At 45.8% G+C, this 23456-nt stretch overlaps 2 protein-coding genes across 5 annotated transcripts in view; one reads left to right on the top strand and one right to left on the bottom strand.

Moving 5' to 3' along the window:
* The window catches only part of ALDH3A2 (aldehyde dehydrogenase 3 family member A2), a 46568-nt gene extending 42086 nt beyond the window's left edge, over positions 1-4482 (top strand). For all 4 annotated transcript variants that reach the window (XM_081945459.1, XM_081945461.1, XM_081945458.1 and 1 more), the window contains exon 11: positions 1899-4482. In XM_081945459.1, coding sequence (XP_081801585.1) covers positions 1899-1913 — 15 coding nt within the window. In that variant the 3' untranslated portion in view covers positions 1914-4482. The remainder of the gene's footprint in view (positions 1-1898) is intronic.
* Positions 4483-4622: 140 nt separating this feature from the next.
* The window catches only part of LOC309388248 (multidrug and toxin extrusion protein 1-like), a 34814-nt gene continuing 15980 nt past the window's right edge, over positions 4623-23456 (bottom strand). The window contains exons 9-17 of the mRNA XM_081945430.1: positions 22522-22635; positions 19133-19200; positions 17141-17249; positions 15171-15246; positions 12675-12744; positions 11370-11502; positions 8191-8285; positions 5978-6089; positions 4623-5703 (exon numbers count right to left, since the gene is read on the bottom strand). Of these exons, the coding sequence (XP_081801556.1) occupies positions 5492-5703; positions 5978-6089; positions 8191-8285; positions 11370-11502; positions 12675-12744; positions 15171-15246; positions 17141-17249; positions 19133-19200; positions 22522-22635 (989 nt within the window). The 3' untranslated portion in view covers positions 4623-5491. The remainder of the gene's footprint in view (positions 5704-5977; positions 6090-8190; positions 8286-11369; positions 11503-12674; positions 12745-15170; positions 15247-17140; positions 17250-19132; positions 19201-22521; positions 22636-23456) is intronic.

The raw sequence follows: 23456 nt of genomic DNA, 5'->3' as shown, positions 1-23456 counted from the left end.
AGGCCGAAACAAGAAATGGACCCCTCCACAAAGCTTCCGGAAATGCAATAGCTAGTCTTGGACTTACGACCGCTTGTTTAGCAACTGCTTGAGCTTACACCTCGACTTACGACCAGCATGGAGGATGAAATTTCCTGTTGCTAAGGAAGAGGCAGGGGTTAATGGGAGTTAATGGGACTCTGAGCGGTCCATAAACGAACGGTCGTATGTCGAGGACTGTCCGTCCTCTCGCTGACAATGGCATCTCGCATCTAGTGGGAAGCCAAGCAGGGGAATATCAAGTTATTATTTGGATGAGAGGCAACCAGGAAATCTCTCGGGTGGAAAATAGCCTGGGAATTTGAAAAGAAAACATGCCAATGCACTCCAGATGGCTGCCAGGAAAACAAGATTAAAGTATTTACGATGAGATCAAGAGTCACCTTTGATGTGCAGAGGATGGAGCTCAGCTCAGGTTGCAGCACCTGTCGAGGCTGTGTGATTAGGGGACCTAAAACATATGAAGAACGGTTGCAGGAACTGGGTATGTCTAGTGGAATGAAAAGAAGGACCAGGGGAGACATGATAGCAGTCTTCCAATATCTCAGAGGTTTCCACAAAAAAGAGGGAGTCAAACTATTCTCCAAGGCACCTGAGGACAGAACAAGAAGCAATGGGTGGAAACTTATCAAGGAGAGAAGCAACTTAGAACTGAGGAGAAATTTCCTGACAGTGAGAACAATTAATCAGTGGAACAGAAGTTGCCTCCAGAAGTTGTGAATGCCCCAACACTGGAAGTCTTTAAGAAGATGTTGGATAGCCATTTGTCTGAAACGGTATAGGGTTTCCTACCTAAGCAGGGGGTTGGACTAGAAGACCTCCAAGGTCCCTTCCAATTCTGTTATTTTATATTTGGATAAATAGATGAGTAGATGTAGATGATTGGATGGATGGAGAGAGAGAGAGAGAAGAGAAGAGAAAGATGATAGAGACAGAAGTAGGGAGGGATGGGAAGGAAGATGATAGAAAGATAGAATAGAGATAGATAGATAGATGATAGATAGATAGATAGATAGATAGATAGATAGATAGATAGATGATAGATAGATAGATAGATAGATAGATAGATAGATAGAGATAGATAGATAGATGGATAGATAGAGATAGATAGATAGATAGATAGATAGATAGATGATAGATAGATAGATAGATAGATAGATAGATAGATAGATGATAGATAGATAGATGATAGATAGATGATAGATACAGACAGACAGACAGACAGATAGAGATGATAGATACAAGATAGATAGATAGATAGATAGATAGATAGATAGATAGATAGATAGATGATAGATACAGACAGACAGACAGACAGATAGAGATGATAGATACAAGATAGATAGATAGATAGATAGATAGATAGATAGATGATAGATAGATAGATAGATAGATAGATAGATAGATAGATAGATAGATAGATAGATAGATGATAGATAGATAGATGATAGATACAGATAGATAAAGATAGATAGAGAGATATAGGTGATAGATAGATAGATAGATAGATGATAGATAGATAGATAGATAGATAGATAGATAGATAGATAGATAGATAGATAGATAGATAGATAGATAGATAGATGTAGGTAGGTAGGTAGGTAGGTAGGTAGGTAGATGATAGGATATACCAGTTGCCAAGCATTTGAAGTTTACTTATGTGACCAAGGGGAATGCTGCAACGGTCATAAATGTGAAAAACGGTCATAAGTCATTTTTTCAGTGCCTTTGTAACTTTGAAGGGTCAGTAAGGTTGTAAGGTCCCAATTGCAATAATCATCGGTCAAGAACTACCTGTATCTCTTGTCCTTTTTTTTTTAATGCAGAAGTTTTAACATTTTTTCTCCCCCTTTTTTCAGGTGGTACTTTTCTGAGAGCGCAATTCCACAGAGGCCATCATCGCACAATGTGGTGTTAAAAAAAAAAACTGTTCCAGGCATGTGTGTGTATGTGTGTGTGTGTGTCGGGTGGGGTGTTTTTTCTAACACCTACTTACAAGAGTTAACACAATTTCTCCTTAATCATTAAACTCAACTAGGGTAAGCGGCAAAGGTTGATTTCTCGGGTGAGAATATATCTTCTATATTCTTATATTTCTTCTCTCCGGGAAAGACAATTTTATGGCAGGGAACAAAAGAGGGATGCATTTGAACCCAAAATTGTTTTGCTCTGAGGGCAGCTGATTTTGTCCCGGTTTGTCCTCCACAGAGATATTTTTGATCTATGCAGAGTGTTTTTCAGGCGTGACAGCTGGACGTTGGGTGGACTTCAACACCCAGAATTCACCACTATCTTAAAGCAGGCTGACTGGAGAATTCTGGGAGTGGAAGTCAGCCATCTTAAAGCAGGCTGACTAGGGGATTCTGGGAGTGGAAGTCCACCCATATTAAAGCAGGCTGGCTGGGGAATTCTGGGAGTGGAAGCCCACCCATCTTAAAGCATATTGGCTGGGGAATTCTGGGAGTGGAATTCCTCCCCTCTTAAAGCATGATGGCTGTGGGATTCTGGGAATTGAAGTCCATCCATCTTAAAGCATGCTTGCTGTGGGATTCTGGGAGTGGAAGTCCATCCCTCTTAAAGCATGCTTGCTGGGGAATTCTGGGAATTGAAGTCCACCCATCTTAAAGCAGGCTGGCTGGGGAATTCTGGGAGTGGAAGTCCACCCATCTTAAAGCACGCTGACGAGAATTCTGGGAGTGGAAATCAGCCATCTTAAAGCACGCTGACTGGGGAATTCTGGGAGTGGAAATCAGCCATCTTAAAGCACGCTGACTGGGGAATTCTGGGAGTGGAAATCAGCCATCTTAAAGCATGCTGACTGGGGAATTCTGGGAGTGGAAGTCAGCCATCTTAAAGCAGGCTGGCTGGGGAATTCTGCAAGTGGAAGTCAGCCATCTTAAAGCAGGCTGACTGGGGAATTCTGGGAGTGGAAATCAGCCATCTTAAAGCATGCTGACTGGGGAATTCTGGGAGTGGAAGTCAGCCATCTTAAAGCACGCTGACTGGGGAATTCTGGGAGTGGAAATCAGCCATCTTAAAGCAGGCTGGCTGGGGAATTCTGCAAGTGGAAGTCAGCCATCTTAAAGCAGGCTGACTGGGGAATTCTGGGAGTCGAAATCAACCATCTTAAAGCATGCTAGCTGGGGAATTCTGGGAGTGGAAGTCAGCCATCTTAAAGCACGCTGACTGGGGAATTCTGGGAGTGGAAATCCACCCATCGTCCAGCTGCCAAGCTTGAGAAATGCTACCCAAGGATATGTCCAGAGGTTTGAGAGTAATGTGTTAGGCCGTATGCTATTGGAGGCATGATGTAGCTGTACTACAATTCCCACCATCCCCAGCTGGAATAAATTCATTGTACAGGAGCTCCGCAGTTATTGAAAGTAAATCTCACCCTCCAGCTCATATTTACAGCTCAAGATACTAGTGAAGGTATCTTCTAAGATGTTTCCCACGTCCTTATTGCTGCTTTGGGCTTAGCAACCTTTTCTCTGACAGTTGCAAATATGCTTCTTCCTATCTCTCAAGATCAGTTCCGCATCCCATTATCCTGAGCACGCCCTAGGCATCCCTTGGCCATTGGTTCAATCACCCTAGGTTTGAAACCAGCAGACGTCAAACAAACTAGGATTAATAGTGTAAGAAGTAACCACACACCTTTCTAAAGATTGAAATTTTGGGGGGAATATTAAAAGAGGCTGAATAGTCTATTTCCCCAAAGGAGAAATGGAGAAACGTGTTCTTAGAGGCAGAAAGCAACACCCCACAGCCTCCAGCAGATGCCCGAAGTCTTTAGAGATGGATATTTTGTGCCCATTAAGAAATCCAGGCCAGCCTATTCACAAATAAAACACCTTCAACTCCAGTTGATGGGATTAAAATTTACAGGGGGGGGGGGGCATCCCCAAATTCTAAGAACAGGAAATGACTTCTAGGAAATAATAGGATTAACTCACCACCATCAGAATAGCAAAAGACACAAGGCTCACTATATTGCACAACCCCCTGGAGCATCTCAGAACCCTATAGCAATCCGGGTACTCGTCAAACCAATTTGTCAGCTGTCCCACAACTACACACTGTAGTTCTGAATCCTTTCCAATCAGCCTCCATTTTATTTCCAGTACGTTTCTCACTGGTTTGTAAATTTTTCTTCCTACAATAGTAAGTGATTAAAACCTACGAATGAACTACGGTGGACGGAAAGGAGAATCTTCCAAATGCTGGAAGCTTGAGAGAGAAACCCGAAGGGGGGCCTAATCCTGGTTAGATTGTGTTCCGTGTATAAATAGCATTCTTGAGTTCCTAGCTAAGATCCTCAGAGCTTCGTTGGACCAAACCATAGCTAAAAAAAAACCCACCTTGCACAAGCCAAATAAATCTTACATTAATTACCCCGTCTGCTGCTTGGGTTAATCTCTTTAAATTAAAGGGCACCCCACCCCCCCAAAAAATAGAGGGCCACTGGCATCCACAAGGCGGTCAAAAAAGTCAAAATGGCACCCTTCCAACCATGTCATTGGAACTTCATCTTTGCAATCCCACGTAAACAAGAATGAAACTTCTACTGTGTTTCCTCGAAAATAAGACAGGGTCTTATTTTCTTTTGACCCATCCACACCCGAAATAAGCACTTGGCCTTATTTTGGGGGAGGTCTTATTATTTTTGAGGTGCAGGAGGCGGCGAGCGTGGTCACCTCATGGCTGCTACTGCGTTGCAATATTTTCAGGGAGGGCTTATTTTAGCACATGCGCTCAGAAGCCCGATCGGGCTTATTATCCAGGGAGGTCTTATTTTCGGGGAAACATGGTATGACATGGTTGGAGTGTCATTTTGACTTTTTTGACCTCCCTGGGGTCCATATCTGCTTGTTTGCTAACCTTTTCTAACCTGCTTTTCTTGTTTCTTTGAAAGGCGTACATCAGGGGTGTCCAAACTTGGCAACTTTAAGATTTGTGGACTTCAACTCCCAGAATTCCCCAGCCAGCACACCCCTGGCCTACATTTAAAAACCATGTTAAAAAAAAATTACTACTAAAAGATGTTTATCTGGAAAGGTTACATGAAATACGTTAGGTTATCTACAACAGGTGGCCGCGTGATGGAAATAAACTTTCTGAACTCCCCAAAATCAAGTCTTTTTGCATGTTGAGACGCCGGATTCGGCCAACTTGGGCGAAGCAAAATGGCCAACGTCCCACGATGTTTGTCTGAGATGGGCGCCCCCTGGTGGAACTGCTGAGTATAACGTCTGTAACCTCTGAACGTCGCCCCCTGGTTGAACCTCTGAGTATAACGTCTGTAACTTCTGAACTTTGCCCCCTGGTGGAATTTCTGAGTATAACACACTAGTGCCCTCTGCTGGATGAAACAGGTTCCTGCCACTGAGCACCCCGCTCTCGTTTCTTTGCCTTGGGTTCAAGAGGGGCTGTTCTAGTCTCTCCCCAGCTGTTAATTGTCGACTGTGAATATCCGTATCAATATTCCCACGACTAGAATTCCCACGGCGCTGGCCACCGCCAGTCCCCGCCTCACAATCAGTTCTTTGGTAGTCAGAACGCGGCCCCTCCTGGGGACACTGGACGCTGCCTTGTCCTGCAAGGTTGGGCCATCTATGATGGTGAAGCTCAGAAGCACAACGCCGTTCTGGGCATCCATGTTTCCTGGAACAGAAAAGGACAAGCGGGACTCGAACACAGCTCCAGGCAGTCCTCGACTTAACGACCAGAATAGAGGCCACAATTCACTATATCTTAAAATGAAGAACTTTTTTTTTTCCAGGACCCGATTCGATTAAAGCCCTCCTTGTTGCTTTAAAATGCAAACTTGATTCTTACTCCTTAATCCTGACACTGAACGAATGGTCGTAAGTCGAGGACTGCCTGTATCGGCAAGGCCGGGCCTGGCACGGCTACAAAGTCTTGCTCCTTCGCTCACCTCCAAACCCTGCTTTGCGTTCCGTATTGGAAGAAGAAACGGCCTTGTCCGGGATGGGAACCGAGTTCAAATCCTCCACTGGCTTCTGAGAGAGTTTGGCACGGAGCTGGGCCTAAAAAGAGACGGGCCGGACAGCAGATATTTTATTAAACGTATTTATTTATTTTTTTAAAAAATTATATGGCCAACCAACTCACACACAGTGACTGTAGGCCAGGGTGTCAAACTGGATTTCTCGGAGGGCCGGATTAGCATTGTAGTTTTCCTCCGCGGTTCGGCCAGGAAGGGTAGTGGAGCGAGGAGACGGGATGGACCACTGGTGGGTTCCGGATACCGTTCCAACCGGTACGGTTGGAACAGGCCCGGTGGCGTCCACATGGACACGCGCAGTGCGCGCTTGCATGCGTCTTAACACTAAGAACTCCTTTTTGCTAGAAGAGTGTGAAACGAAGAGAGGCAGTTTGGTCTAATGGTTATGAGTTCTAGTCCCACCTTAGGCATGAAAACTCGCTGGGTGACTTTGGGCCAATCACCAGGAGATGGAGTTCTAGTCCCACCTTAGGCATGAGAGCTAGCTGGGTGACTTTGGGCCAATCACCAGGAGAAAGTGAGTTCTAGTTCCACCTTAGGCATGAAACTAGCTGGGTGACTTTGGGCCAATCACCAGGAGACAGGGAGTTCTAGTCCCACTTTAGGTATGAAAACTCGCTGGGTGACTTTGGGCCAATCACCAGGAGACAGGGAGTTCTAGTCCCACCTTAGGCATGAAAACTAGCTGGGTGACTTTGGGCCAATCACCAGGAGACAGGGAGTTCTAGACCCAAAACTAGCTGGGTGACTTTGGGCCAATCACCAGGAAATAGGGAGTTCTAGTCCCATTTTAGGCATGAAAACTAGCTGGGTGACTTTGGGCCAATCACTAGGAGACCGTGAGTTCTAGTATCACCCTAGGCATAAAAGCTACCTGGGTGACTCTGGGCCAATTAACGGTAGTTTGAGACTGTGAATACTAATCCCACCTTCGCCATGAAAGCCAGCTGGGTGACTTTGGGCCAATCACCAGGTGATAGTGAGTTCTAATCCTGCCTTAGGCATGAAAGCCAGTTGGATGATTTTGGGCCAATCACCAGGGGACTATGAGTTCTAGTTCCAACTTAGCCATGAAAGCTAGCTGGGTGACTTTGGGCCAATCACCTGGAGAGGGGAGTTCTAGTCCCGCCTCAGTTGTGAATGCCAGTTGGACGATTTGGGGCCAATCACCAGGAGACTGTGAATTCTAGTATCATCCTAGGGCCTAGACATAAAAGCTAGCTGGGTGATTCTGGGCAAATCACTTTGAGACTGTGAGTTTTAGTCCCACCTTCAACATGAAAGCCAGCTGGGTGACTTTGGGCTAGTCCCTCCTTCTCAGCCAACCTACCTCACAGGGTTGGTTTTTCTGGGGAAATAGGGGGAGGAAGATGCATTGTATATGTTCACCACCTTGAGTTATTTGTAGAAATAGTAAAGGAAGGCTACAAAACAAATCAATCAATCAATAAGTAAAACATACAGGAATTTCTGCATGGAGGGAATCCTCGCTTTACGACTGGTCACTTAGAGTCTGCTTATAGCTACAACACACCTCCCCTAGGGGCTACTTAAAGACTCATATGTTTCTGACTCATATGATCATATGTTTGAATTTTGGCAGCTCAGCAATTGCCCCACAATTACAGCCATTTGCAGCCTCCGGGGGTCAGGTTAATCATGATTTACGACACTTACAATACAATAGTAGAGTTGGAAGGGACCTTGGAGGTCTTCTAGTCCAACCCCCTGCCTAGGCAGGAAACCCTGTACCGTTTTGCCAGAAACCAAGGTTTACGTCCCCCTTCCAGAAAAAAGAAAAGAAAAGAAAAGACAACGGATTCATTTAACGACCACGACGTTTGCTGAACAACCACAGCTTTTGCTCTGCAACCGTGGCGTTCACTTAACGACCTCTGTAATAAAAAAAAGCCGGTTACAAAAGTGGACGGGGTTACACGGTGACTTGTTTAATGACCGGCGTTATATAAGTCTGGGCTTGATCATCGTTGTCAATAGAGGACTCCTTGTAAGATGAGCGGGGTGAAAGAGCGCCAATGGCCAGGACGGGGGGAAAAAAAGGGAGATAGGAATCGTCCTGCAGGGGGAGTGTTCCCTAGGGGTGGAGCGTGGTTGCCGCTTACCTCTTCAGCCACCTGGTCCCAGTTCATGCGGATAACGTAAGTGATGGAACAGATGCAGGGGATCAGGGTGCAAGTCAGCATTCCCAGCCAAAACCCTAGAAACAGCACAAAGAGGAGAAACTTTAAAAAAATATCACACGACAGTCCTCAAGTTATGACCGGTGACTTAGCGGCCATTCAAAGTGACTTAAAGATGATTCTCGTATTTATGATGCTTACAGTGTCCGGAGGTCATGTGACTGCCATTTGCGACTGTCCCAGACAAGCTCACTTAATGACCTTGGACACAGGGAGTCCTCAACTTACAACCATGCGCTTAAGGAGTAAAGTTACGACGGCGCTGAAAAAAGTGGCTTGTGATTGTTTGCGCGCCTACGGCAGTTGCAACTCTCCCTGTGGCCCCGCGATCAAAACTCAGAGGGCTTGGCCACTGACTCACATTTATGACGGTTGCAGTATCCCGGCCTCACGTGATCAACTTTTGCGACCTTGTGACAAGCAGGGAAGCCGGATTTACTTAACAACCGTGTGACTAATTGAATCACTGCAGCGATTCACTTAACAGCGGTGGGAAGGAAGGTCGTAAAATGGGGCAGCATTCACTTAACAAATTTCTCACTTAGCAACAGAAATTCTGGACTCAACGGCAGTCGGAGGTCGAGGACTAGCTGCAGCGAATCACAAGGCAGCCGTCACCGACAAGTTCTAGCTTATGTGTTGAGTATTAAACAAACGATGAGTACCGGGGCAACATTTTTGCATCAAAATGCGTCGAGCACCAAATTCAAGGAGTTTCAAAACAGTTGAGTATCCAGGTGCCACTGTATTAATTACACGCAGGTAGTCCTCGATTTGGGACTCATCACTTAGCGACAGTTTAAAGACGCTAAGTGGAAATGGAAAAGGGACTTGCATCCTGAAAGTCTACGGAGGTTCTCCTACATTCAGGTCGTGGTTGTCCCAAAGGTGTTTTTTTTCAAGAGGCAACTGGACTTTCTGGTTTTTTTTTTCTCTTTTGAAGACGTTCTGCTTCTCATCCAAGAAGCTTCTTCACCTCTGACCGGATTGTGGGGAAGGGAAGGATGGACACTCCTTGCAGACAGCTGGTCATTTGCATCCTTTTATTTTTTATTTCCAAAAGATCCGGACAGTGAGGAGGGTTGGGGAGGAACCTGGGCCAGTCCTGGAGTCTGGGGAAGGCTCGGATGAGGGCTCTGTGTCGGAGGCAGAGAGGGGGCCAGGACCGTATGCCAGTTATCAGCTGCCTTCGGAGTCAGAGATCAGTGAGGCAGAAGAACAGCTGGAGCCTGTTCCCAGCGTGCATATGCACAGAGTTGCCAGAGGAAGGGAACAGCTAAGGAACAGGGGTCGACTTGGGAGTAAGTCCACAGGTGGCCAATGAATGGCCCCTCCCAGAGGGAATAAAAGAGGAGCGAAAGGGGAGTGGAGTTTGCAGGAGACCATTAGTTCACTTCATTGGTTCATGACTCTCAGGGACTCCTTGCCAAGTTCTGCAGATATCAGCCTGGGAGCTCTCCAAGCAAGATAAGGTCTGTGACCGTAAATCCTCCCTTGAAAGACCAGGAGCCGAATTCACAGTCAATTAATAAAAGGGGTTTTTGCCAGGAGTTTGCTTCAGGCTCTTGGGAAGCCTCAGTCTGTGTCCCCAAGGACACAGACAAACTTCCAATTGGCCTCAACGACCCTCTAAAAGGACGCAAATGACCAGCTTGTCTGCAAGGAGTATCAATCCTTCCATTCCCCACCATCCGGTCAGAGCCGAAGAAGCTTCTTGCAGGAGAAGCGAAATGTCTTCAAAGAAAAACCAAGAAAGTCCACTTGTCGCCTGAAAAAAAAGCAACTTTGGAATGACTTGCAACCTGGTTTCGAAGTTGTGACGTCGTCGTGTCCCTCTCCCCGGTCATATGTCCACCTTTTGGGCAACTGTCCCACATCTGAAGATTCCCACGATCACCTCCTGACTACGATTTGCGACTTTTTTTTGTTCCAAACCTGCATTTATTTCCAGTTTACGACAAAAAAACCGCCCTTTCGCAAACAGCGAGTTTGCTTAGCAACCCTTGTGGGAAAAAAGATTGCAAAAGTCAAATCAGACCTGTTTTATGATCCTCACAGGGACGTGCGGTCAGGGGAGGCAGGGGAGGCAGAGCCTCACCTCTCTTCATGAAATAATAGTATATAATATTATATACTATATATATATATATATATATATATATATATATATATATATATATATATATATATATATATATATAACATTATAATATTATATACATCCGTCCGGCCGCGCCCGGGAGCTGCTGAGGCAGAAGTGTTGTCGGTGCTCCCGGATGACGAAAGCACGAAAGCGACTGGGTTCCAGCAGAGGCAGGAAGGTTCTCGTCGTTCCCCAGTCGCTTTCGTGCCTTCGTCATCCGTCAGCGCCGACAACATTTCTGCCTCCGCAGCTCCTGGGCACAGCCGGACAGAGGTAGCCAGAATGGCACCGAGGCAGTCCGGCGGGCGAGCGACCGAGGATCAGGCTGCCTCGCTAGCTCTTTTGTCCGCCCAGACCGCCTCGGGCGCGGCCGGACGGATATAGCCACACCGATGCCGAGGCGGTCAGGGCAGACGAAAGAGCGAGCGAGGCAGCCTGATCCTCGGTCGCTCGCCTGCCGGACTGCCTCGGTGCCATTCTGGCTACCTCCGTCCATCCGCGCCCGGGAGCTGCGGAGGCAGAAATGTTATCGGCGCTCCCGGATGACAAAGGCACGAAAGCGACTGGGGAACGACGAGAACCTTCCTGCTTCTGCTGGATTTCGCGCGCTCCTCGCGACTGCAATATGCAATCGCGAGGAGCGCGCAAAGTCCAGCAGAGGCAGGAAGGTTCTCGTCGTTCCCCAGTCGCTTTCGAGGACTGCGGAGCGCGAGCCGGCGGAGCACGCTCAGGAAAGCGGGGAATGGGATCACGTATGCTGGAGGCTGAGGCAGCCTGAGCCTCCAGCACACGTGGTCCCATTCCCCGCCTTCCTGATGATGTCACCAGCCTCACCTCACTGCACGTCACTGGATCCTCATGAGTCACAACTCTAACTGTGGGGCTCAATTATTATCATCGTAACTCGAGGATTACGTGGACAAGAGCTGCCGTGTCACTCTCTGCTCAGTGCCAGTACCTATCATGCCAATTTTGGCGACGAAAAGGAGGACGACCCCCAAGGGCAGGCCTACAGTGTAGTAGCCCAACGTGTTGAAAATGGCGCCTAGTTTCTGCCTTCCGGTGCCACGCAGCACCCCGCTGGTTGTCGCCTGCAAGGGACGAAAAGAAGGACGGGTTACAAGAGAGTTTGTGAACCTCTGCAAACTGGAGGTGCGTGGAGTTCAACTCCCAGGGTTCTCACTGTGCTGGCTGGGGCATTCTGGGAGTTGAAGTCCACCCAGAGGTGGCATTCAACAGGTTCTGACCAGTTCTAGAGAACCGGTAGTGGAAATTTTGAGTAGTTCGGGGAACCGGTAAATACCACCTCTGACTGGCCTCGCTCCTATCTATTCTCTGCCTCCCGATTGGGAGGGGATGGGGATTTTGCAGCGCCCCTGTCACGCCAGGCAAGCCACGCCCACAGAACCGGTAGTAAAAAAATTAAATCCCAGCACTGAGTACACCCTGCTTAAGACATGCTGGCTGGGGGATTCTGGGAGTGGAAGTCCATCCATCTTAAAGCATGCTGGCTAGGGGATTCTGGGAATTGAAGTCCACCCATCTTAAAGCAGGCTGGTTGGGGGATTCTGGGAATTGAAGTCCACCCATCTTAAAGTATGCTGACTGGGGGATTCTGGGAATTGGAGTTCACCCATCTTAAAGCATGCTGCCTGGGGGATTCTGGGAGTGGAAGTCCACCCATCTTAAAGCATGCTGGCTGGGGGATTCTGGGAGTGGAAGTCCACCCATCTTAAAGCATTTTGGATGGGGAATTCTGGGAATTGAAGTTCACCCATCTTAAAGCATGCTGCCTGGGGGATTCTGGGAGTGGAAGTCCACCCATCTTAAAGCATTTTGGATGGGGGATTCTGGGAGTGGAAGTCCACCCATCTTAAAGCAGGCTGGCTGAGGGATTCTGGGAATTGAATTTCACCCATCTTAAAGCATTGCTGGCTGGGGAATTCTGAGATTTGAAGTGAGGCAGACTGACTGAGGAATTCTGGGAGTTAATTAAGGCAGACTGATTAGGGAATCCTGGGAATTGAAGTCACTCAACCACAAAGTATGCTGACTGGAGAATTCTGGGAGTTGAAGTCCGCCCATTCCACCCTACAGCAAACTACCTTCATATACCCCATTAAGTCATGGTTTGGTCTACTAAACAAACCACAGTTGACTGTAACCCTAAAACATTTGAGGATGCCAGGGCTTAACTCCAGCTTTTAAATTTATTTAACCCTCTCCAGCCCAGTGGAAAGAAGTGAGAAAGAAAAGGACTCACACAAAGAGCTTCAAACAGGTGGAAGGCTATGTAGACGGGCATCACATAACCCACGAGGTCAACCACTTCTCTGTTTGGGACAAATAAGATTAAAACCATCATCAGCACCAACCTCTTCTAAGTCAGGGTGTCCAATCCTTAAGAGCTGTGGACTTCATCACTGGAAGCTTTCAAGAAGAGACTGGACTGCCATCTGACAGAATTGGTGTAGGGTCTCTTGCTTGGTTGGGGCGGGGGGGGGGTTGGACTAGATGACCTACAAGGTCCCTTCAAACTCTGTCAATCTGTCTGTTAAAGAAGGGAAGAGAAGAGAAGAGAAGAGAAGAGAAGAGAAGAGAAGAGAAGAGAAGAGAAGAGAAGAGAAGAGAAGAGAAGAGAAGAGAAGTTGTGGGAGCTTCATCACTGGAAGCTTTCAAGAAGAGACTGGACTGCCATCTGACAGAATTGGTGTAGGGTCTCCTGATTGAGGGGGGTTGGACTAGATGACCTACAAGGTCCCTTCAAACTCTTTCTTATAGCAGAGTTGGAAGGGACTTCGGAGGTCTTCTAGTCCAACCCCGTGCCTAGGCAGGAAACCCTATACCACTTCAGACAAATGTCTATCCAACATCTTCTTAAAGACTTCCAGTGTTGGGGCATTCACAACTTCTGGAGGCAACTTCTGTTCCACTGATTAATTGTTCTAACTGTCAGGAAGTTTCTCCTCAGTTCTAAGTTGCTTCTCTCCTTGATTAGTTTCCACCCATTGCTTCTTGTTCTACCCTCAGGTGCTTTGGAGAATAGTTTGACTCCCTCTTCTTTGTGGCAACCTCTGAGATATTGGAACACTGCTATCATGTCTCCCCTAGTCCTTCTTTCTCTTAAGCTAAACATACCCAGTTCCTGCAACCATTCATATGTTTTAGTCTCCAGTCCCCTAATCCTCTTCCTTGCTCTTCTCTGCACTCTTTCTAGAGTCTCCACATCTTTTCTACATCGTGGTGACCAGAACTGAATGGCGTATTCCAAGTGTGGCCTTACCAAGGCCTTATAAAGTGGTATTAACCCTTCACGTGATCTTGATTCTCTCCCTCTGTTGATGCAGCCTAGGTCTGTGTTGGCTTTTTTGGCAGCTGCTGCACATGGCTGGCTCCTATTTAAATGGTTGTCCACTAGGACTCCAAGATCCCTTTCACAGTTACTACTACTGAGCCAGGTACCATCTATACTCTACCTGTGCATTCCATTTTTGTTGCCTAAATGTAGAACCTTACTCTTTTCACCATTGAATTTCATTTTATTAGATAGTGCCCAATGTTCAAGTTTGTCAAGATCCTTCTGTATCTTAAGCCTATCTTCTGGAGTGTTGTCTATTCCTGCCAGCTTGGTGTCATCTGCAAATTTGATGAGTTCCCCATAGGTCCCTTCAAACTCTGTTTAACTGTTAAAGAGTTGAGAGGAAAGGAGCGGAGAGGAGAAAAGAAGAGAAGTTGGGGGAGCTTCATCACTGGAAGCTTTCAAGAAGTGACTGGACTGCCATCTGTCAGAAATGGAATAGTATCTCCTGATTGGGAGGGGTGGACTAGATGACCTACAAGGTCCCTTCAAACTCAGTCAATCTGTCTGTTAAAGTAGAGAAAAGAAGAGAAGAGAAGTTGTGGAAGCTTTCAAGAAGAGACTTACTGCCATCTGTCAGAGTTGATGTAGGGTCCCCTGCTTGAGCGGGGGGTTGGACTAGATGACCTACAAGGTCCCTTCCAACTCTGTTCATCTGTAACTAACTATCAGAATTCTGGGAATTGAAGTCCACAGGTCTAAAAGTTGCCAAAACTGGACACCCCTGATTCCTGGGACTCACAAACACACAGATTTATTATTACAGGTAGTCCTCGACTTACAACAGTTCATTTAGTGGCCATTCAAAGCTACAAAGGCACCTTCAGAAGGGACTTATAACCATGTTTCACACCTACGACCGTCGCAGCATCCCCCTGGTCACCTGATCAAAATTCAGACCGTTCAGACCAACTGGTTCATATTTACAACTGTTTGCAGCGTCCCGGGGTCACGTGATTGGATCCCCTTTGGTGACCTTCCATCAAGCGCGAGGAAGTCAGATTCACTTTACGGCCGTGCGTCTAACTGAACAACGGCAGTGATTCCCTTAACAACTGTGGCGGGAAAAGTCGTAAAATGGGGAAAAACAGACTTATCTGTCTCGCTTAGCAACAGAAATGTTGGGCTCAATTGTGGTTGTAGGTCCAGGACTATTGGAATAGTCAGTCCTCGACTTAGCAACCGTTTGAAGTTACAATAGCAGCCCCCCCAGTCACATGGCCACCAAGGGGGGGTGTTCCTTGGTAACCCCCCTGAATTTACACCCGTAAATAAACCAGTTTTTTCATTGCCATTATAAGTTCAGGTGGTCATTAAACAAATAGTGGGAGGTCGAAGACAACCTGTGCATTCAAGATACGCTCAGGATCTGAGGGGTTCACGCCCGACTGTCACACTCACTTTTCACTTGTGAAAATGTACGCCAAAACATCCTTCGAGGCTGTCAACGCAACACACATCAGGAGGAAGAATCCAACTGGAGGGGGAAAAAAAAGAGACAAAGAAAGAAAGAGAAAGAAGGAAAGAGAACTTATGACCACAATTGAGCCCAAAATTTCGGTTGCTAAGCAAGAGCGTTGTTAAGTAAGTTTCACCACATTTTCCAAGTTGGCCATGCCCACCCGGTCACATGACTGCCGAGCCACCCCACCCGATCACATGACCACCGAGCCACTCCCACCCGGTCACATGACCACCGAGCCACTCCCACCCGGTCACATCACCGTTGAGCCACTCCCACCCAGTCGCATGACCATTGAGCCACTCCCACCCGGTCACATGACCACCGAGCCACTCCCACCCGGTCACATCACCGTTGAGCCACTCCCACCCGGTCGCATGACTGCCGAGCCACTCCCACCCGGTCGCATGACCACCGAGCCACTTCCACCCGATCACATGACCATCGAGCCACTCCCACCCGGTCACATCACTGTTGAGCCACTCCCGCCCGGTCGCATGACGGCCGAGCCACTCCCACAAAGCAAGCCACACCTACAGAAGAGGTTTTAAAAATTTTTGAAACCCACCACTGGTGAGTGGGATCTTGGAGTCTTAGTGGACAACCAGCTAAATAGGAGCCAGCAGTGACCACTCTGAAATGGCAAATCTCTGGCATGTGTGCCACAGGTGGCAAGCAGCCCCTCTCTGCGGGCACACCAGCCGTTGCCTGAGCCCAGCTCTACCGTGCATGCACATGCACCTACTGCCGCCCAGCTGTTCTTCGGGTTTCTGTCCCACATGCTCGGGGGGGGGGCAGGGCACATGCAGGGATGTGCGGCACGCACAGGGAGCAGGGCGCATTGCATTTTGGGGCTCCCTCAGCACACACAGGGGAGGTCGCACTCGCTTGCATTATAGGCGAGGGGGCTTTCAGCACGCGACGGCGGAAAGTTTAGCCCTCACTGGTATAGGAGGTTCTCCTGCTTGAGCAGGGGGCTGGATTGGATGACCTCCAAGGTCCCTTCCAGCTCATTCATTCTATTCCAGAAAAGAAGCACCAGGGGAGACATGATAGCAGTCTTCCAATATCTCAGGGGCTGCTCTCAAAGAAGAGGCAGTCAAGCTATTCCCCAAAGTACCAGAAGGACAAGAAGCAACGGATGGAAACTAATCAAGGAGAGAAGTAACCGTCTCGAGACTGGCCATAACGAATTCCTGCAACCGTTGCTTTCATATCTTCTCAAACCAAGGCAGCCCTGAAAGCAACTTGGCTTCTGGCTCAAAAAATTTAAATTAAAATTATTAAAATTAAAATAAAATAAAATAAAATTTAAAAATAAATAAATAAAATAAAATAATAAAGAAAATAATAAATAAAAATAAAATAATAAAATGAAATAATAGAATAAAATAATAAAATAAAATAATAAAAATAAATAAAATAAAATAAAATGAAATAAAATTAAAATAAATAAATATAAATATAAATAAATAAAAATTAATACAAATAAATAAAAAAATTAAAAATAATATAAATAAATATAAAAATAAATAAATATAAATAAATATAAATAAAAAATAAAAATAAATAAATAAAAATAAATAAAAGTAAATAAAAATAAATAAAAATAAGTAAAAATAAATAAAAATACACAGGTAAACACTTAAGGAGCACCTAGATCAGGTGTGTCCCTAACTGTGGACAATTAATTAACCAGTGGAACAGCTTGCCACCAGAAGTTGTGAACACTCCATCACTGGAGGTTTTTAAGAAGAGACTGGACTGGCATTTGCCTGGAATGGGTCTTTTCTGAGCAGAGGGTTGGACTAGAAGACCTCCAAGGCCCCTTCCTGCTCTATTCTGGTCCTGAAATGCTGGTTTATGCTTCCCATGGATTCTCTTCTTTCTATGGGCCCCAGAATGATACCTGTGCAAAATATGGCGACCACAGAAGACTTCCGGGCTTCTTCCACCTTCCCAGCTCCTAAGGCATTGCCCACTCGGACGCTGGTGGCGGCCCCGATCCCGAAGGGAATCTAAAACGGACAAAGAGAGGAGACAGACCTGGATTTATTGATTTTTTAAAATATATATATATTCCCAGAATGGGATGGAGCCCATTAAGGTGGAAGGCAACTGGACTTTCTGGTTCTTCTTTGAAGACGTTTCCCTTCCCATCCAAGAAGCTTCTTCAACTCTGACTGGATGGCGGGGGATGGAAGGATTTATATTCCTTGCAGACAGCTGGTCATTTGCATCCTTTTAGAGCAGGAGTGTCCAAACTTGGGAACTTTAAGACTTATGGACTTATGCTGGCTGGGGAATTCTGGGAGTTGAAGTCCACAACTGTTAAAGGTGGCTGGGGAATGCTGGGAATTGAAGTCCACAACTGTTAAAGTTGGCTGGGGAATGCTGGCTGGGGAATGCTGGGAGTTGAAGTCCACAAGTCTTAAAGTTGGCTGGGGAATGCTGGGAGTTGAAGTCCACAAGTCTTAAAGTTGGCTGGGGAATGCTGGGAGTTGAAGTCCACAACTGTTAAAGTTGCCTGGGGAATGCTGGCTGGGGAATTCTGGGAATTGAAGTCCACACGTCTTAAAGTTCCCAAGTTTGGACACCCCTGTTTTAGAGGGTCGTTGAATTGAATTTATCACTTTAATAATTTATTGTTTTTAAAATTATTTTACTATTTTTATTTTTGATGTGATGTTTTTTATATTCCTGTTTTTTTATATTCCTGCCTTCAGTCGCCAAGTGCAAGTAGGCGATAATGTAAGTTTTCTAATATAAAATTAAAAAAATAAATACCCTACTGGTGGTCCTCGATTTACACGCGTTCATTTAGTGACCGTTTGACGTCACGAGGACACTGAAGAAAAAGTGACTTATGACCCTTTTTTTTTCACACTTGCAACCATTGCAGCATCCCCTCCATGGTCACATGATCAAAACTCAGGTGGCTTGCCAACTGACCCATATTTATGACGGTCGCAGGGACCCGAGGTCACGCGATCCCTTTGTGCAGCGTTCTGACAAGCAAACTCAATGGGGAAGCCGGATTCACTTAGCAACCGTTTTATTAACTTAACAACTGCAGTGATTCGCTTAGCAGCTGTGGCAAGGCAGGTCATAAAAAGGGGCAAAACGCACTGAACAACTATCTTACTTCACAAGGCAAATTTCGGGCTCCATTGTGGTCGTAAAGCGAAGACTTCCTGTATGGACGGCACAGATAGTTTAGCAACCATAACTGGTCATTCAGCAAAACATTGCAACTGTGTTTATGATCTGACTTCCACTTTCCTTTGGTTTATAGACCTGTGACCGTCATAAATGTGAGGATTGATTGTAAAAAAAAATTCTCATGGTTGTTAAATGTGAACAGTCAGTAAATGAGGCAGTTGTTTGACATGTGGCCACGATTGCAATGGGAACTTTGGTTGCTAAGTGATATGGTCATGAAATGAGTTGCACCTCATTTTACGACCTTTTTGGGTAGTCATGAAGTGAATCACATGGTCCTTAAGCGAATCCATCTTTCCCCTTTGACTTTGCTTGTTGGAAGCTGGCTGGGACTCCCTGCAGCCGTCATAAATATGAGTCAGTTGCCAAGCGTCTGAATTTTGATCCGGTGTCCGTGGGGGAATGCTGCAAATGGTCGTAAGTGTGAGAGCTGGTCATAAGTTCCTTTTCTCCACACCCTCGTAATTACACAGGGCCTCTAAATAAACAGTCATAAGTCAAAGACCGACTGTACCGGCATATCAATTACAGCCCATGCAAAGCATAAGATGCACACAGAATGCAGGGAAATTTACATTTTGGTTTGCTAATTCCAGGTGTCTACCAAGGAAGGTCAAAAAAGTCAAAATGGCAGACCTCGCCCTATTTTGTGGCGATATGATGGACGGGAAAGGCTTACCATATAAGCTACGGTGGCAATTTCATAGATGACAGATTGCGCAGACAGATCCAGCACACTGAGGAGGCCTGAAATAAAATTTTAAAATCACAGGAAAAAGGAAAAATAAATATTCAGGGATGTCCTGAGGGAAGAGATCCAAAAAGTCAGAACAAAGGCAAAAACAGATCATGCCAGACTAATCTCATTGCATTCTTTGACAAAGTGACAAAATTAGTGGACCAGAGGAATGCCGTCGATATAATTTACTTGGACTTCCGTAAGGCATTTGATAAGGTAGACCATAACCTACTACTAGATAAAGTAGAAGAATGTGGGTTAGACAGCATCACCACCAGATGGATTCGTAACTGGCTGACCAACCGCACTCAACGTGTAGTCCTCAATGGAACTGCATCTACATGGAGGGAGGTATGCAGTGGAGTATCCCAAGGCTCTGTTTTAGGCCCAGTACTCTTCAACATCTTCATCAATGATTTGGATGAGGGAATAAATGGGGAACTCATCACATTTGCAGATGACACCAAGCTGGCAGGAATAGCCAACACTCCAGAAGACAGGCTTAAGATACAGAAGGATCTTGACAAACTTGAACATTGGGCACTATCTAATAAAATGAAATTCAATGCTGAAAAGAGTCAGGTTCTACATTTAGGCAACAAAAATGGAATGCACAGGTACAGTATAGGTGGTACCTTCCTCAATAGTAGTAACTGTGAGAGGGATCTTGGAGTCCTCATGGACAACCATTTAAATAGGAGCCAGCCGTGTGCGGCAGCTGCCAAAAAACCCAACACAGTTCTAGGCTGCATCAACAGAGGGAGAGAATCAAGATCACGTGAAGTCTTTGATCTCTCTCGGCTATCTACTTTTACAATCGCTTTTTTCCTGTATTGACATAGACATTTCTGAGCTCTTCTTACCACAATGGCACAAAAAAAACCACCACCGGGGAAACCAGGCTTCGCTGGTTCTGCCTCGACATCCTCAGCGTCCAGCCCCAGTGGACAACAGACACTAACATCTTTGCTCCAGCCCAAGCCCCTTGAGGTGGACCTAACTCAACAGATGTTTCAAACGATCTTAAAGGGGCAGGAAGAACTGAAGAATCAACTAAAAGAAATGAATGAACAGCTCAGAGAAAACCAGAACCGAACGGCCCAAAATACACAAAGATTGGAACTTTTGGAGGAGGGGACGGCTGAGATGAGGAGGGAGGTTGGGGGGGGGGGGCGCAGAAAGGAAACCAAGAACTTGAGAACCATCAGATAAAAATGGAGTTTGAAAGGATGTCTTTCTTCCTTAGATTTCAAAATGTAATTGAAGCTGATGATGAAAATTTGAGGGACATTATGACAAAATTATTGGCTGAATATATCAAAAAAGACAGACAACAGATGGGGTGGGATATTGACCTGGTCTATAGAGTAAACTCAGCATACGCCAGAACACACAATGTTCCAAGGGAGGTCCACATTAAATTTCTCAGAAAGACTACAAGAGATGAGATTCTGAGTGCACAAAGGGGGCAAGTATTAAAATACAAGGATAGAGAAATAGCCACCTTGAAACAAATCCCAAAGAAAGTTAGAGATAAAAGAAAAAAATATTCGCTTCTAGCGAAGAAATTATACCAGAAAGGGGTGTGGTTTAGATGGCTCATGCCAGAAGGTATGCTGATATTCTGGGAGGACACCAGAGTTAGAATTAACACAACTATGGAGGCTGAGGCCTTCATGGAAAAAAACAAAGTCCTCCTGGATAAATCTGATGACACTACACGGGACACACAGGACACGGGAGGTGCTGGAGCCTTGCTGGTGGGGGGAGAAGAGGCAACACCGAGAAAACTTAGATCACAAAAATGAACTAGAAAATCTGTTTGATGTAAAATGATTGAAATCACTTGAAGATAAAAGGCTAAAATATGCTGACAAAATATTAAGTAGTAACAACTTAATGTATTAATAAATGAAAGTTATGAGAATGGGGGGAGGGCCATTTCCTGCATAATGTAGCTGTCAAAATTTGTAATCTTATTCACCATCCCTTTTCCCGATTATTTTTTGTAAAACTAATAAAATTTTTGTTTGGAAAAAAAAAAAAAGATCACGTGAAGTCTTAATACCACTTTACAAGGCCTTGGTAAGGCCACACTTGGAATATTTGCATCCAGTTTTGGTCGCCACGATGTAGAAAAGATGCTGAGACTCTAGAAAGAGTGCAGAGAAGAGCAAGAAAGAGGATTAGGGGACTGGAGACTAAAACATATGAAGAACGGTTGCAGGAACTGGGTATGTCTAGCTTAAGAGAAAGAAGGACTAGGGGAGACATGATAGCATTGTTCCAATATCTCAGGGGTTGCCACAAAGAAGAAGGAGTCAAGCTATTCTCCACCTGAGGGCAGGACAAGAACAATGGGTGGAAACTAATCAAGAAGAGAAGCAACCTAGAACTGAGGAGAAATTTCCTGACAGTGAGAGCAATGAATCAGTGGAACAGAAGTTGCCTCCAGAAGTTGTGAATGCCCCAACACTGGAAGTCTTTAAGAAGATGTTGGATAGCCATTTGTCTGAAACGGTATAGGGTTTCCTGCCTAGGCAGGGGGTTGGACTAGAAGACCTCCAAGGTCCCTCCCAACTCTGCTACTGTATTGTATTGTATTGTATTGTAAAAAGTCAACATGGCGGCTCAGCCGCCATGTTGACTTTTTGGATCTCTTCCCTGAGGGCTCCTCCAAGGATTATGACAACCCTCAATGTACAATTGGAACCAGAATTACTGATGCTAAGCAGGACAGTTGCTAAGTGAGTCGCCCTCACTTTTACAACCGTGTGATCATTAAGTGAGTCCGGCTTCTCTCACAGCTTATTGAGAAGGCGCTCAAGTGTAAATGACATGACCTTGGGGTGCTGCAACATTTGTAAGTGCAGGTAGTCCTCGACTTACAACAGTTCATTTAGTGACCGTTCGAAATTTCACTGAAAAAAATGATTTAGGACTATTTTTCACATTTGTGACCGTTGTGGCAACGGTGGTCACGCGATCAAAATTCAGATGCTTGGCAAAGTGACTCCTATTTATGACGGTCGCAGTGTCCCGCGGTCGTGTGATCCCCTTTTGCGACCTACTGAGAAGCAACAGGGGAGCCCGGTTCATTTAACAACCGTGTGACTAATTTAAGAACTGCAGGGATTCACTTAATGAATGTGGCGAGAAAGGTCGTAAAAATGGGGCCAACCTCGCTTCACAAATTTCTCACTTGGCAACGTAAAGTTTGGGGTCAATTGTGGTCGTAAGTTGAGGACTACTTCTAGGAGAAAGGGCGGGTCATGCCTTTTGGCTCCACCCACCTCCAGCCATTGCTCCTCCCCCTGCCCACTCCTGACCTATCAGAAAGCTTCCAATTTCGAAGGTCCACCATTCAATGCAAGTCATCAGCATGCTAGGAAATGCCAGTGACATGAAGAGGCCCCATTCCTGCAGGCAATCCATGGACCAACCTGGAAAAATAAAGGAAGATCGCTTGAACAAGCCGGGATTCGTGGTTTGAAAGCAAACGTCAAACAACAAGAGAATGCTGGCTTTTGAGTCCGGCACAAGTATATCTAAGTGTCCACAAAACAGAGTCAAATGCCATTTTTAATAAAGCAGGACTAGAACTCACAGTCTCCTGGTGATTGGGCCAAAGTCACCCAGCTGGCTTTCATGCCTAAGTCAGGACTAGAACTCAGAGTTCTCCTGGTGATTGGGCCAACCCCCACTTCCCCCTCCCCTGATACCATCCTGCGTTAGGTAGGACTAGAACTCATTGTCTCCTGGTGATTGGCCCAAAGTTAGATAGCTGACTTTAATGACTAAAGTGGGACTAGAATTCACAGTTCCTGGTGATTGGCCCAAAGTCACCCCAGCCGGCCTTCATGTCTAAGACGGAACTAGAACTCACCATCTCCTTCTTTCTAACCTGATATCTTAATCACTAGACTAAACTGGCTCTCTAATCCATCCTCTAATTGAGAAGTCACTAGTGGGAGTCTGGGAGGGGAACTAGAACTCACAGTCTCCTAGTGATGGACCCAAAGTCACCCAGATAGGTTTCATGCCTAAGGCGAAACTAGAACTCACTGTCTTCTAGTGATTGACCCAAAGTCACCCAGATAGGTTTCATGCCTAAGGCGAAACTAGAACTCACTGTCTCCTAGTGATTGACCCAAAGTCACCCAGATAGGTTTCATGCCTAAGGCGAAACTAGAACTCACTGTCTCCTAGTGATTGACCCAAAGTCACCCAGATAGGTTTCATGCCTAAGGCGAAACTAGAACTC

The sequence above is a fragment of the Natrix helvetica genome (genome assembly GCF_964273705.1).
Source record: "Natrix helvetica genome assembly, chromosome: 2".
Classification (NCBI taxonomy): domain Eukaryota; kingdom Metazoa; phylum Chordata; class Lepidosauria; order Squamata; family Natricidae; genus Natrix; species Natrix helvetica.
The sequence above is the reverse complement of the archived record's forward strand: the minus strand, read 5'-3'. Positions and strand labels throughout refer to the sequence as shown.